Raw genomic sequence first — 15,516 nt, forward strand, 5'->3', positions numbered from 1 at the left:
CCCATGAGTATCATTCGGAGACCGTGGCAATCGGCAGATTCACACACGGTTCATTCACTGAAACCAGGGACTCTCCTTGTCCTAACGGTGACATTCCCTGTCTGCCCGGTTATTTCTTGAAGTCAGTCAGCCCTTGAATTGTTCGTACATTGTTTCATCATGTCCCACCCAGCTGGCCACCAGTGCAGAGGCATTGGAGGAGGACGGTTTGGTCCACGTTGTTAGAGGCTGCAGACAGGCCGAGAAGGACAATGAGGGAGATTTCCTTTGTCACATTCACATCCGGTGTCATTGGTGACTTTGGGAAGAGCTATTTCGATACCGTGACAGGGACAGAGATCTTATTGGAGGGATTTAAACATGGAGTTCTGGGAAATGTGGACATGGATTTGGGGGGTGATCAGGACTTTGGAGAGCGAAAGGAGGTTGGAGCTGGAGTGGGAGTTTAATAGGATAGTGGGGTCAAGTGTTGGTTTTATTGAGGACAGGTGATGATGGCAGATTTGAAGGTGACAGGGACAGTACCTGAAGAAAAAGGGCCATTAACAATATCAGTGAACATGGGGAAATAGGGTTACCAGCAGTTTAGCAGGAATAGGGTCGATGGAGCAGGAGGTGGGTCTCATGGACAAAGTGAGCTCTGAGAGGGCAGGAATGGGAGATGGGAGAGAAACTGGAGAAAGATGTGGGTTCAGAACTCGGACATGGGGGATTTTTAGAGACAGTTTGTCCCGATGGGCTAGTGGAAGGGAGGGAAGCAGCAGAGGCAGCTGATCAGATTGTCTCAATCTTAGTGACAAAGAAGCTCCATGAGCTCCTCACACTTGTTGCTGGAGGTGAGGATGGAGGAGACAGGGGAGAGGGAGAGCCCTTCGAAAGGAACTAATGTCTTAGGGATAGTAAAAAGATTCAACATCATCTATTTAATAGAAAGCTTAATGATTTTATTTTTATCCAGAATATTAACACCTATAACTGGGCTGGAGTTTACTAACATCGGCAGAAACAGACCCCAGTGAAACATGGTTCAGTTGCAAAACTCAATCACTGTAGTTACTCGTGAACCTCCTGGTGTCTCAGCAGGTTGGATGACTGAGTGAATCCTTTCCCACACTCGGAGCAGGTGAACGGTCTCTCCCCAGTGTGAACTCGCTGGTGTTTCAGGAGGTTGGATGACTGAGTAAATCCCATCCCACACACGGAGCAGGTGAAAGGCCTCTCCCCAGTGTGAACTCGCTGGTGTGAAATAAGATTAGCTGATCGCCTGAACCCAGTCCCACAGTGAGAGCATCTGAACGGTCTCTCCTCAGTGTGAACACGTTGATGGGACACCAGGTCCCGGAACTTTTATAGCACTTCCTGCAGTCTGGACATTGAAAAGGTCTCTCCTCACTGTGAACTCGCAGGTGCGTCAACAGATGGGATGAATCAGTGAATCCCTTCCCACATTCTGAACAGGTGAAATGCCTCTCTCCAGTGTGACCATGCTGGTGTCTCAGCAGGTTGGATGACTGAGTGAATCCCTTCCCACACTTGGAACAGATAAATGGCTTCTCCCCAGTGTGAATTCGTTGGTGCACAGTGAGATGAGATGATCGCCTGAACCCAGTCCCACAGTGAGAGCAGCTGAACAGTCTCTCGTCAGTGTGAACACATTGATGGGACATCAGTTCCCAGGAAATTTTGTAGCACTTCCAACAGTCCAAGCATTTAAAAGGTCTCTCGTCAGTGTGAACTCGCTGGTGTTTCAGTAGGTAGGATGAACGAGTGAATCCCTTCCCACACTCGGAGCAGATGAACGGTCTCTCTGCTGTTTGACTGCACCGATGTCTTTCCATGTAATTGAATCCCTTCCCACAGTCCCCACATTTCCACGGTTTCTCCCTGTTGGGACTACATTTATGTCCTGCCAGATTAGAGGATTGGCTGAAGCCTTGTCCACACACACAACACGTGTACGGTTTCTCCCCACTGTGAACGGTGCTTTTTCCTTCCATGTTCAAAATCCGATGATATTCAGGCTACGATAAACTGTGCAACTCCATCAGATCCTGATGTGATGTTTGGTTTCAGTTTTCTGACTGCAAATCCTCTCCTTCTAATATCCTGTGGAATTGATTTAAAACAGAAAGAGGGAGTGACAGAGAACCCACAAAAACACAAAGGCAGGTTGTGAAACTGAGCTGAATGAATCTGGGAATTTGTGGGGCCGGCACGAGGAAAAAGTGACCACGAAAGATGCTGGATTGTCACAAAAACTCAACTGGTTCACTAAGGTCCACCAGAGAAAAGACCTTCTACACAGTCTGTGCCCATAAATTCCAAACTTGTGCCTGAACACTAAGGTCTAGGTCATAGGAGCAGGAGTCCTAACACTGACTCCTGGGGAAATCCACTTTCAACCTTCCTCCATTCTGAAAAATCATTACTCTCTGTTTCCAGTCACGCAGTTAATTTTGTACCCATGTTGCTGCTGCCCATTTTGTTCTGTGAGCTATAACTTTGCTCACAAGTCTGTTATGTGGCACTTTACCTAATGCCATTTGGAAGACCATGTACACCACATTAACAGCATTACCCTCATCAACCACACTGTTAACTCTTGAAAAACCTTAAGCAAGTTAGTTTAACATGATTTTTCCTTAACAAACTTGTGCTGGCTTTCCTGAATTAGCCCACATTTGCTTAAGTGACTATTAATTTTGCCCAGAATTATCACTCGCAAGGCTAAACTGACTGGTCTGGAAGTTGCTGGGCTGATCATTACACCCTTTTTGAACAAAGGTGTATGATTTGCAATTCTCCTGTCCTCTGTCACCACTCATGGGTCTGAAGAAGATTGGAATAATATGGTCAGTGCGTCCACAATTTCCACTCTGAATTCCCTCAGTATCCTTGGATACATCTCATCCAATCCTGGTGCCTTGTCAACTTTATCAGACAGCCTATATAATACCTTCTCCTTATCGATATTAAACACCACAAGTGTTTGAACTACCTCCTCTTTAACCATGACCTGTGCAGCATCATCTTCTTTGGTAAAGACAGATGCAAAATATTCATTTATACCTCATCCATGCCCCCTGTGCCAATGGGTAAATCACCTTTTTTAAATCCCTAATCAGCCCCTTTCTCCTTTTACCGGCCTGTTACTAGGTATAAGCCAGAGAAAGCGTTTTGATTTCCTTCCATGTTAGCTGCCAGTCTCTTCTCATACTCTCTCTTTGCTTCTCTTACTTTCTTTTTCCAATTTCTCTCTGAATATTCTTTCTTTATCCTGTCTCTCGGTTGTATTAGCCACCTGATATCTCTGTTAGCAGACTTATTCATCTTCATCTTAATCTCTTCTCTTATTTAGTGAGCTGTGGATATGTTAGCCACACCTTCCTCATTTGTAAGAATATGTCATTACTATGACTGATCTATTTCCTCTTTAAGGCAGCCCATTCCTTAATTACAGTTTCTCCTGCCAACCTTTGATTCCACTTTACTGGGTCAGATCCATTCTCACCCTATTGAAGTTGGCTTTCCCCAGTTAATTATTCTTTCTCCTACAAGTAACCTTTGCCCACAGACAGACAGGCCAACTGTTTACCTTCCAGATTTAAAGGCCGATGATATTCAGGTCCTCACGAATCGAGTGACTCTGCCAGATCTGAATTGATGTCTGATTTGAGTTTCCCATCTGTCAACCCTCCACTTCTAAGATCCAGTATCAGAAATTTACAAAAACAATAACCGTCAGTCCAAGATAGAAATTGAGAAGAGACAAAGATTTCTCTTGGTTTGAGTTTGCTGTGTGTAAATCCTCCCCTTCTAACCCCCTGGAAAAGGAGTTTCCAAAATCCATCCCTGTCAGTCCAGGATAGAAATTCACAATATCCTCTCCTCCTGCTACCTGGACCAGGATGTCCGCGCATGCGCCCTGCTGCACATTGCCCCTGTGAAGATGGCGGTTATTAACTCGGGCCTGTCTCCGAGAGGAGACGCGGGTCAGAGTTGTCTCCTCTCCATTCGGTGTAACCGCAGGACCGGTAGCTTCTTAATCAAGATTTCAGACCTTCACAGGGTCTTCATGAAGCTTCCCCGCCCACTCCGCCGCCTCCATCCCTCCCCCACTCACCGGCTCCTTTTACTCGCCTGTGTTCGCCATTTCTCAGCGTCTTCCACCAGTTGCAGGTACAGATGGTACCGCGCATGCTCCAGTCAGAGATCGCAATGCGCATGTATCAGTCACTGCCAGCCACTGCGCATGCGCAAGGACCGCCTGTCGTGAGGATAGAGCACATTCTGCCCCCACTTAATCCTGGGTAAACGTACCGCCATTGAATGGCCTATTCTGATAAGATAATTATGTTTTACCATCCGATGTTGATTGGCGCCATAGGGCCAATATATAAAATTATGAATATTGATATGGCAACCATAGTGGACGGCCCCTCCACCATAGTTCTGTCCTGGGTGTAAGTAACAACAGAACAAACCCTGACAGTTAGATCTGAACTCACTGGAGTCTCAGCAGCGCCGCAGACAAGTGATTTTTCTTCCCATATTCTGACTACTGAAACTCTGTCTTGTCAGTTGGAATGTAGCAATTATGGATCCAATCCTTTGACCTTCTAAAACTGGAGTGTTAGCAGGTGGGCAGTGAGCAATGGGTTGCACACATGAAGTATCTGAATGGTCTCCCACAGGTGTGACTGTGCTGCTGTGTCAGAAAATGGAATAACGAGGTGAATCCATTTCCACATTCAGCTGGTGTGATTTCATGGTGTGATTTTGCAACATAAGTGTTCAGCTCACACTGGGATCTCAAACCCTTCTGAGAATGAGCCGTACATTCTCAACCACAGTTAGAGAAAGGTGGTGCTGTAAATCTGAAATAAAAAAACAAAATATTGGAATTTTCAGCAGATCTGGCAGTGTCTGTGGAGAGTGAAAGATGTATTTAAATTTCAGGGCTGTGACTTTCCAACAGAATTGCACTGCATCAGTGAGCAGATTTGAAAACTTAACTCTATTTCTCAATTCACAGATTCTCCTGGATGTGTTGAGTATTTCCATGATTTTCTGCTTTTATCTCTGATTGAAGAAGTTGCATATGAATTGTGCATTAGATTTATTGATGACTAATGTACATTTATTCTCAACCATCTACAAGTGGAAAACTCTTCCACTTGTCTACCCTGTCAACCCCTTTCATTATCTTAAAGGCCTTAGTCAGGTCATCCTTCACTTTCATTTCCAGAGAAAAACTTTTCAATCCGTTCAATCTCTGTGAATTTGACATATTTTCCAATTCTGCCATCATTCCGGTAAATCTTTTTTGCACCACCCCCAGTGCTTCGCTCCTTCCTAGAATATGGAGGCAGAGCTAATCTGAGCATCAAAGTCACATTGTCCCAAATTCCTGTATGTTGTAAGGATCATTATGGCAGTGGGAGAAGGGACTCTGGTTTCGAGCTGTTATTCACCATCCCCTGTTTCAGCCATTCTCCCATAAGCTGAAAATAAGATTAGATGAAATGAGCAGATCTAATGAGCCAGTCTGTGACATAATGAATCAATTACAAAGTTGTCTCTCAGCCTTACAGTGAAGCAGAGGGTATTTTTCATTCTAAATTTGCTAATTATACCATTAAGAATACCTGTCAGAGAATGACTAGATTTCGGCATGGGGCCAGTGTAAAGCTCATTTAACATGATTACCAAGCAGTGAAGAGGTGAATTTGTAATACACATGCACCTTGTTTGTGCATTTCCCAGATTAATAGTTGCACCGAGTCTGTTGTTCTCCATCTTGATATGTTCAAGATGGAAATTCATAAATATTTGGGCACTAAGGGATATGGTGATAGGATGGGAAAATGGAGTTGAGCTGGAAGAACATTTAATAGTGGAGCAGGCTCAAGGGGCCTTTTGGTCCAACCCTGCTCCTATTTCTTTTGTTCTTATGAACATCACTGTGAATCATTTCCATTCAAGCACAGCAGATGCAGCAGCACCCGTCCACCTCCTCCCTTCCCACATTCCAGGGCCCCAAACACTTTCCAAGGGGCACAGTGATTTACTGGTACTTCTTGCTATTCAGTATTGTCTATTCACTGACCACAGTGCGGTTTTCTCTACATTGAGGAGATTAAATCCCAATTGGGTAACTGCTTTGTGGAACATCGCCTTTCAGTCTCCTGAGGTTCTGGTCATTTACCAGTTTAATCTCCACCCACTCCCACTCTGACCTCGGCCTCCTGCACTGTTCCAATGAAGCTCAAGGAACAGCAGCTCATCTTTCATTGGACACTTTACATCCTTCTGGACTCATTCATTTTGAAAATTTCAGATCATAACCACTGCTCCCATTTTTTCTGACAGTAGGTGCTGGTAATGGTTCTTCTTTTACCATTTATCCCTCCTCTGGGCCTGTGTTGTTTCTCCACTTGTCCCATTAGTTTATTTCCTTGTCTCATTATCACCCAATGTTGCCTTGCACCATCATCCCATTTGTCATTTAATCACGAGTTCAGGCTCGGACAAGGGGGATCTTTACAGATAGTTTGTCCCGGTGGGCTAGTGGGAGGGAGGGAAGCAGCAGAGGAAGCTGACCAGATTGCCTCAATCTTAGTGACAAAGAAGCTCCTTAAGCTCCTCGCACTTGTTGCTGGAGGTGAGGATGGAGGAGACAGGGGAGAGGGAGAGCCCTTCAAAAAGGAACTAACTTGTGCTAGAGATATCAAAACGACTCAACTGTTCATTGCAAAGCTGATTTATTCCAATTTTATACAGAATCTGTAACTGGGCTGGAGTTTATTAACATCAAAAAGGAACTAACGTATTAAAAATAGTAAAAAGGTTCAATGCATTGTGTTTAACACAATGCTGATTTATTTGACTTTTTTCTAAGTGGGCTGGAGTTTTTTAATGTCTACAGAAACAAACTATAATGAACATACTTCAGTCCTGAATGTTATTCAGAGCAAAATCCCATCACGACAGTTACTTGTGAACTTGCTGGTGTCTAAGCCGGTGGGATGACTGACTGAATCCCTTCCCACATTCGGAGCAGGTAAATGGCCTCTCTCCGGTGTGAACTCTCTGGTGTGTCAGCAAGTTGGATGACTGACTGAATCCCTTCCCACATTCGGAGCAGGTAAATGGCCTCTCTCCAGTGTGAACTCTCTGGTGTCTCAGCAGGCCGGATAACTGACTGAATCCCTTCCCACATTCGGAGCAAGTAAATGGCCTCTCTCCAGCGTGAACTCTCTGGTGTCTCAGCAGGCTGGATGACTGACTGAATCCCTTCCCACATTCGAAGCAGGTAAATGGCCTCTCTCCAGTGTGAACTCTCTGGTGCAGCAGCAGGCTGGATGACTGACTGAATCCCTTCCCACATTCGGAGCAGGTAAATGACCTCTCTCCAGTGTGAATGCTCTGGTGTCTTAGCCGGTGGGATGACCGAGTGAATCCCTTCCCACATTCGGAGCAGGTAAATGGCCTCTCTCCAGTGTGAACTCTCTGGTGCAGCAGCAGGCTGGATGACTGACTGAATCCCTTCCCACATTCAGAGCAGGTAAATGGCCTCTCTCCAGTGTGAACTCTCTGGTGCAGCAACAGTCTGGATGACTGAATGAATCCCTTCCCACATTTGGAGCAGGTAAATGGCCTCTCTCCAGTGTGAACTCTCTGGTGCAGCAGCAGGCTGGATGACTGACTGAATCCCTTCCCACATTCAGAGCAGGTGAACGGCCTCTCTCCAGTGTGAACTCGCTGGTGTACAGTGAGATGAGATGAACTTCTGAACCCAGTCCCACAGTGAGAGCACCTGAACGGTCTCTCATCAGTGTGAACACGTTGATGGGACTTTAGTTCCACAGAACTTTTGAAGCACGTCTCACACTGTGGGCATCTGAAAGGTCTCTCATCTGTGTTAACTTGCTGGTGTCCCATGAGGTTGGCTAATTGAGTGAATCCCTTCCCACGCTCAGAGCAAGTGAATGGTCTCTCCCCAGTCTGAGTGCACCAATGAGTTCCCAGTTCCAATGGGGATTTGAATCTCTTCCCACAGTCCCCACATTTCCACGGTTTCTCTCCATTGTGACTGCATTTATGCTCCGTCAGGTCAGATGATCGGCTGAAGCCTCGTCCACACACAGAACACGTGTATGGTTTCTCCCCACTGTGAACGGTGCTTTTTCCTTCCATGTTCACAATCTGAAGATACTCAGTTTAAGATAAATTATTCGACTCCATCAGATCCTGATGTGATGTTTGGTTTCAGTTTCCCGACTGCAAATCCTCCCCCTCTAATACCCTGTGGAATTGATTTAAAACAGAAAAAAGGGAGTGAGAGAGAACCACATAAACACAAAGGCAGGTTGTGAAATTGAGCTGAATGAATCTGGGAATTTGTGGGGCCGGCACGAGGAAAAAGTGACCATGAAATCTGCTGGATCGTGATAAAACCCAACTGGTTCATTAATGTCCTTCAGGGAAGGGAACCTGCCACCCGGTCTGGGCCAACACAAGACTCTAGCCTCCATAAGAACATATGAAATAGGAACAAGAGAAGCCCTAACATCCCGTTGAGGCTGCTCCACCATTCAATACGATCGTGGCTGATCTTGGGCTTCAACTCCACTTTCCCATCCACTCCCCATATCCCTCGACTCCCTGAGAGACCAAAAATCTCTCCATCTCAGCCGGAAATATATTCAATGATGGAGCATCCACAACCCACTGGGCTGGAGAATTCAATGTGACAGAGAGAGAAAGAGAGAGAGGAGTGGGAGAGACAGAGAGAGAAGGTTACTAAACAAAGCACAGGATGTCAATAAACAGAATTCAAGTGCATGGGATTGGGGTAATATCCTGTTATAGATTGAGAATTGGTGAACAGACAGAAAACAGAGTCGGAATAAATGTCTCATTCTCAGGATGACAGGCAGTTATTTGTGGGATACTGCAAGGATCAGTGCTTGGCCCACAGCCATTCACAAACTATACGAATGATTTGAAGGCACTCATTTAAGCAGCACCTAAATTTTCACATTCTCATCCTTGTTTTCCTCCATGGTTGTGATCATTCCTATCTCTGTAACCTCCTCCAGCCTCACAATCCTCCCGAGATATCTGCTCTTCCCGAATTCGAGAATTACTGATTTTAATAATTCCATCACTGGTTGCCATTCTGTCAGTTTCCAAGACTCTAGAATTCCCTCCCTAAACCTCTCCGCCTCTCTACCTCATTTGCATCCTTTAAGATATTCCTTCAGACCGACCTCTTTGACCAAATTATTGGCCAATTGCCCGAGTATCTCCTTGGTTTCTAACATTTGTGTGAAATGTCTTGGTAAATTATATAACAATTAATATGTGATATAAACACAGATTGATATTTCTCCAAATCAACAACAACAATATCCCTTCCTCATCACTGGGTGAATAACCTGTAGCTCCTTACCCAACAGCATTGTGTGAGCATCTTCACCACACGGACTTAATTAGTAATGGGTTGAAAGGTTATGGGGAGAGGGAGGGAATTTGGAGTTGAGGACAAAATGAGATCAGCCATGATCATAATGAATGGTGGGGCAGGTTCGAGGGGCTGAATTGCCCACTCCTGCTCCTAGTTCTTATGTTCAAGGATCTATGGACATGCACACCAAGGGTCTGTACTTCCTCGGGTTCTACCATTCATCATGTACTCCCTTTCCTAGTTAGTCCTCCCAAAATGCATCACCTCACAGTTTTTGGGATTAAATTCCATTTTCCACTGTGCTGCCCATCTGACCAGCCCGTCTATACTGTCCTGTTGTCTAAGGGTTTCCTCCTCGCTATTTACCACACTAGTGATTTTTTTGTGTTACCTGTGAACTTACTGATCATACCTCCTACATTCATGTCTACATCATTAATGTCCACTAAAAACAACAAGGGACCCAGCACCAAACCCTGCAGTATGCCACTGGACACAGGCTTCCAGTCACAAAAACAACCTTTGGCCATTACCCTCTGCCTCCTGACACTGAGCTAATTCTAGATCCAATTTGCCAAATTGCCCTGGATCACATGAGCTCTTACCTTCTGGACCTGTCTCCCATGCCAGACCTTGTCAAAAGCCTTAGAGAATTCCATGTGGACTACATCAATTGAACTACCCTCATCTACACACCTCGTCACCTCCTTGAAAAATTCAATCAAATTTGTTAGACATGATCTCTCCCTGACCAAGCCATGCTGACTATCCTTGATTAATTCTTGCCTCTCCACGTGGGGATTAATTCTGTCCCTCAGAATGTTTCCAAAAGTTTCCCTACCACTGATATTGGACTCTCTGGCCTATAGTTCCCTGGTTTATCCCTACCATTCTTCTTTAATAATGGTACCACATTAGCTGTCTTCCAGTCCTCTGGTACTTCTCCTGTGACCAGAGAGGATTTGAAAATTAATGTCAGGGCCCCTGCAATCTCCTCCCTTGCCTCCCACAGCACCTGGGTTACATCTCATCTGGGCCTGGGGATTAATACACTTTTAAGGCCCAATAAAACCGCTAATACCTCCTCCCTCTCAATACTCATTTGTTCAAGTGTATCACAGACTCCCTCCCTGATTCCTATACCTACATCGTCCTTCTGTATAGTTAATACAGATGCAAAGTACTCATTTAAAACCTCACCTACATCTTCCAGCTCCTCACACAGATTGCCATTTTGGTCCCTGATGGGCCCTAATCTTTCCCTGGTTATCCTCTTGCCCTGAATATACTTGTAAAATGCCTTTGAATTTTAACTTATTTCACCCAGCTGTGTTTTTCATGCCCCCTCTTCGCCTTCCTAAGTTCTTTTTTAAGTAACCCCCTGCACTTTCTCTACCCATCAAGGGCTCCTGCAGTTTTGAGCCCTCGGTATGTACCATAAGCTTCCCATTTTTCCCCCCCTTAACTAATCCTGTCAATTCCTCAACATCTCGGTTTCTCTGGACTTGTTGGTCCTTTGTGGGAAAGTGTTGGCCCTGTACACTATTTCCTTTTTGAATGACTCCCACTACTCTGATGTAGATTTTCCTACAAGTAGCTGCTCCCAGTCCACTTTGGCCAGGTCCTGTCATATCATATTGAAATTGGCCTTCCCCCAATTCAAAACCCTTATTTTCGATCCATCTTCGTCCTTTTCCATAACTACTTAGATCTTACTGAGTTATGGTCATTATCACTGAACTGCTCCCCCACTGACACTTATACAACTTGCCCAGCTTTGTTCTCTAAAAGAAGGTCCAGCACCTCCCTTGTAGGACTTTTTATGTGCTGGCTTGAAAATCTCTCCTGGATACATTTGAAGAATTCAGCCCCCTCAAAGTCTTTCACACTTTGTCTATCCCAGTTAATATTGGGGAAGTTGAAATCCCCGACTATTATTACCCTATTATTTTGACACTTCTGAGATTTGCCTACATATCTGCCCTTCAATTCTTCCTGACTGTTTGGGGGTCTATAGTATGCTCCCAACAATGTGATTGCCCCCTTTTTGTTTTTAAGTTCTGCCTATACGGCCTGATTTAAGTAACCTTCTAAGATACCATCCCTCCTTACTGCAGTAATTGACTCCTTGATCAATATTGTGACACCACCATCTCTTTTACAACCTCCTGTCTCACCTGAAGATTCTATACGTCAGAATATTGAGCTGCCAGTCCTGCCCCTCCCTCAGCCATGTCGCCGTGATAGCAATGATATCATATCCCCATGTGTTAATCAGCATCTGCAAGTCATCTGCCTTACTCACAACACTCCTTAAATTAAAATAAATGTCATCCAGCCTTGCCATGTTGCCTTGTGCCTTAACTTGACTATGTACACCCTGCCTTCCAGACTGACTTGTTTTTTCTTATATACTTGTACGTACATCACCCCCTACTATACCTCCACTCAGTATTCCACCCCCATGCCAAATTAGTTTAAGAGCCCATCGACAGCACAAGCAAATCTCCCCGCAAGGTTCCCCACACCTTTTAAAGCACTTCTCACACTCTGGTCATTTAAAAGGTCTCTTGTCAGTGTGAATGCGCTAGTGTCTCAGCAGGTGGGATTATGTCCTGAACCTCTTACCACACTGTGAGCAACTGAACAGCCTCTCGCCAGTGTTAATTCAATGTGTTTCAGCAGGTCAGTCCAAAGGGACAAACATTTCTCTGGGTTGGAGTTTGCTGTGTGTAAATCCTCCCCTTCTAACCCCCTGTAAAAGGAGTTTCCAAACACTCGGTGTAAACTGGGCTCCGGGAGTTTGTAATCCGGGCTTGGAGTCCTACACCGGGTGTTTGTGAATCCTCCCAGTCCACCCTCCGGCTCCATTCCTCTCCTGCACTCGGCCCTTTCTCACTCGCTGGACTTTAAATTCCACCGCTTTCGTCCCGGTCCCGCGCACTCACTGCGCATGCTCCACTCCCAACAGGCTCCGTCCCTCATTCATTCCGATTGGCTGGAGGACCAACTGCTCCAGCTCGGTCCTCCAGCTCCGCCCCTTTTGTCTATTGGTCCGGAGCTGCCGCCAATCATTTGGAGTCGGAGCATGCGCAGTCCGTGGAGACAGACGGGAAGAGAGCTCGAACGAGCGGATTTAAAATCCGGGTTTAACAAAGACCGAGTGCGGATCCAGGGCCGAAAAGAAACCTGTGAACAGAGATAGGGCCGGCGGGTGAGTTTGGAAACTTCATAAACTTACTGTACCAGCCCCAAACCCTCAATAAGAAGCCACCGGTCTCGGGTTTGCTCGGCGCTGCGGGAGGAAGGCCCGAGTTAACGGCCGCCATCTTTATAGGGTAATGTCGGAGACGGGCGCATGCGCGGCCGCCATCCTCACGGGGACAATGAACAACAGCCTGAGGGAGACATTCATAAAATGTGTGTTCACCAGGAGTTTCAGATCAGCAACAATAGAATTATAAACCCATAGTCACTCAGCAGCACAGAATTTAAGTATTGCTGAAAAAGGGAGACATATTTCCTGATATTTCATGTTGCACTCATCTGGACAGATGCAAAAAAATCAAATTTCTCAGCGAACAACAACTTATGCTGCACGAGGAAAGGGTGTTGACTGGTTGGCCAGTCAGCTCTGATTGGTCAAGGCATTACCATGGAAAATGCACCAAAGAGCTATCATCCTCCATGCTTTTGTTAAATTCAACAAAAGGCCCCATCCCTGGACATGCACCTTCTGCCTGCAGTGGACAGTTCCCTGTGTATGAATACATGCAGCTTATAGCAAGCAAAAGTGAGCCACATTATGAGCCCGACTGATAATCTTTGAAATTCAGTGTTCTTGCATCTGTCCTGATGAGTACAAAATAAAAGTTTTGACAGAATGTCTTTTTTTTAGCAATACTCAAGTGACTTAAAGGGGGGAAATGTGGTAGACAGAGGGAGAGGTGTATATAAGAACTAGGAGCAGAAGGAGGCAATTCAGCCCCTCGAGCCTGCCCCGCCATTCAATACGATCATGGCTGATCTCATTTTGGCCTCAACTCCAATTTCCCGCCCTCTCCCCATAACCTTTCAACCCATTACTAATTAAAAATCTGTCTACTTCCTCCTTAAATTTATTTAGCATCCCGGCCTCTACTGCACTGTTTAGGGAGAGAATTTCAGAGTTTGGGAACGAGGGAACTTCAGGCATGGTCATTAATGCTGGAGCAAATAAAATAGGGAATGTGCAAGGCCAGAATTCGAGCAGTGCAGATATCTCAGAGGGTAATGGGGCTGGAGGAGATTACAGAGAAAGGGAGGGGAATGGCCATGGAGGGATTTGAAAACAAGGATGAGAATTTTAAAATCAAGTTGTTGCTTGACTGGGAGCCAAGGCAGGTCAGGAAGCAGAGGGGTGATAGTGAAACAGGACTTGCTACGAGTGTAGACATGGACAGCAGTCTTTTGGATGGCTTCATATTTACGGAGAGTAGAATGTGGGAGACCAGCCAGGAATGTGTTGGGATAGTTGTTCAGGTCTGGAGGTAACTACGGCAGGGGTGAGAGTTTCAGCAGCAGAAGCATTGAGACAGGGTGAGGTCGGGTGGAAACAGGCTATCTTAGAGATGGCACAGATATGAGGTCAAAAGCTCATCTCGAGATCAAATGTAACATCAAGGTTGTGAACAGACTGGCTTAATCTCATACTGTTCCCAGGGAGAGAGGTGGAGTTTGTACCTGGGAAATGGAGATTGAAGCAGGGATTGAAAACAGTGTCTTCAGTCTTCTCAGTATATAACTGGAGTTAATTAGTCATCAGGAAGAGAAGCAGTAACCAGAATGGGCCATGAGACTGATCCCACGGTTTAACATAGTTAGAGAGGGAGAGAAGGAAGGAAGGAAACCCTGGGAGGTTTCGAGAAACCACCTTCACAATCACTCATTAAATCTCCACACAGTAAGGTTTGGACACAAGGTTAACATCTGCTATTCTGTATGGTCGGTCAGGGGGTTTCAGATTAATGTTTTGTCACAAGTACTGGAGTGAATGATCAAACATATTGTTATCTTCAGTTGGACAAATTTCTTAAAAAGATACAGGAAGAATTATCCAAAACTCTGTTTGGCTTCAGCACAGGGAGGAGGGAGAGTGTGTGGGACAGGGATTTGCAGCTTTGGGAGAAGAAGACATGAAATAATGTTCCATAGAAATGAGAATTGTCTGCTCTGAATTTCAATCCTGTTCTTATAGTGATCACTTTTGTAAACTCCTTTTACAGGTATCGGAAGGGGAGGATTTACAGAGGGGGAACTCAAACCAAACATCACATCAAGATCTGACAGAGTCACTCGATTCATCGGGACCTGAATATCATCGGTTTTTGAATGTGGAAGGAGAAATGTTTGCCTGTTCTGTCTGTTGGAAAAAATTTCAAACATCAGTGTGACTGGAAAAGCACCGAGACACACACACACCCGAGTGAGAGTGTTCCAGTGAACTGACTGTGGAAAGAGCTTTAACCAGTTACACAGCCTGAAAAAACATCACACCATTCACAGTGGGGGAGACTGTACACATGTTCTCTGTTTGGACAAGGATTCAACTGATCATCAAACCGGGACAGACACATGGACACTCGCACCATGGAGAAACCGTGGAAATGTGAGGACTGTGGGAAAGGATTCAATTACCCATCTCAGCTGGAAATCCATCGGCGCAGTCACACTGGGGAGAGGCCGTTCACCTGCTTTGAGTGTGGGAAGGGATTCACTCAGTCATCTGACCTGCTGATACACTGGCGAGTTCACAGTGGGGAGATACCATTCACCTGCTCCGAATGTGGGAAGGGTTTCACTCAGTCATCCCACCTGCAAACACACCAGCGAATTCACGTGGAGATACACCGTTCACTTGCTCTGAGTGTGGGAAGGGTTTCACTCAGCCATCCCACATGCGAATACACCAGCGGTTTCATACTGGGGAAAGACCATTCACCTGCTCTGAGTGTGGGAAGGGTTTCACTCAGTCAACCCACTTGTGAATACACCAGCGAATTCAC

General features: G+C 45.5%; 1 protein-coding gene across 1 annotated transcript in view; it reads right to left on the reverse strand.

The window, feature by feature from the left end:
• LOC144698000 (uncharacterized) overlaps positions 1-15,516 on the reverse strand; it is a 95,318-nt gene that overhangs the window by 22,629 nt on the left and 57,173 nt on the right. Inside the window, exons 5-7 of the mRNA XM_078569946.1 lie at positions 6,998-7,857; positions 1,401-1,818; positions 1,058-1,344 (exon numbers count right to left, since the gene is read on the reverse strand). Of these exons, the coding sequence (XP_078426072.1) occupies positions 1,058-1,344; positions 1,401-1,818; positions 6,998-7,857 (1,565 nt within the window). The remainder of the gene's footprint in view (positions 1-1,057; positions 1,345-1,400; positions 1,819-6,997; positions 7,858-15,516) is intronic.

This window comes from Cetorhinus maximus, chromosome 23 (genome assembly GCF_964194155.1).
Source record: "Cetorhinus maximus chromosome 23, sCetMax3.hap1.1, whole genome shotgun sequence".
Lineage (NCBI taxonomy): Eukaryota > Metazoa > Chordata > Chondrichthyes > Lamniformes > Cetorhinidae > Cetorhinus > Cetorhinus maximus.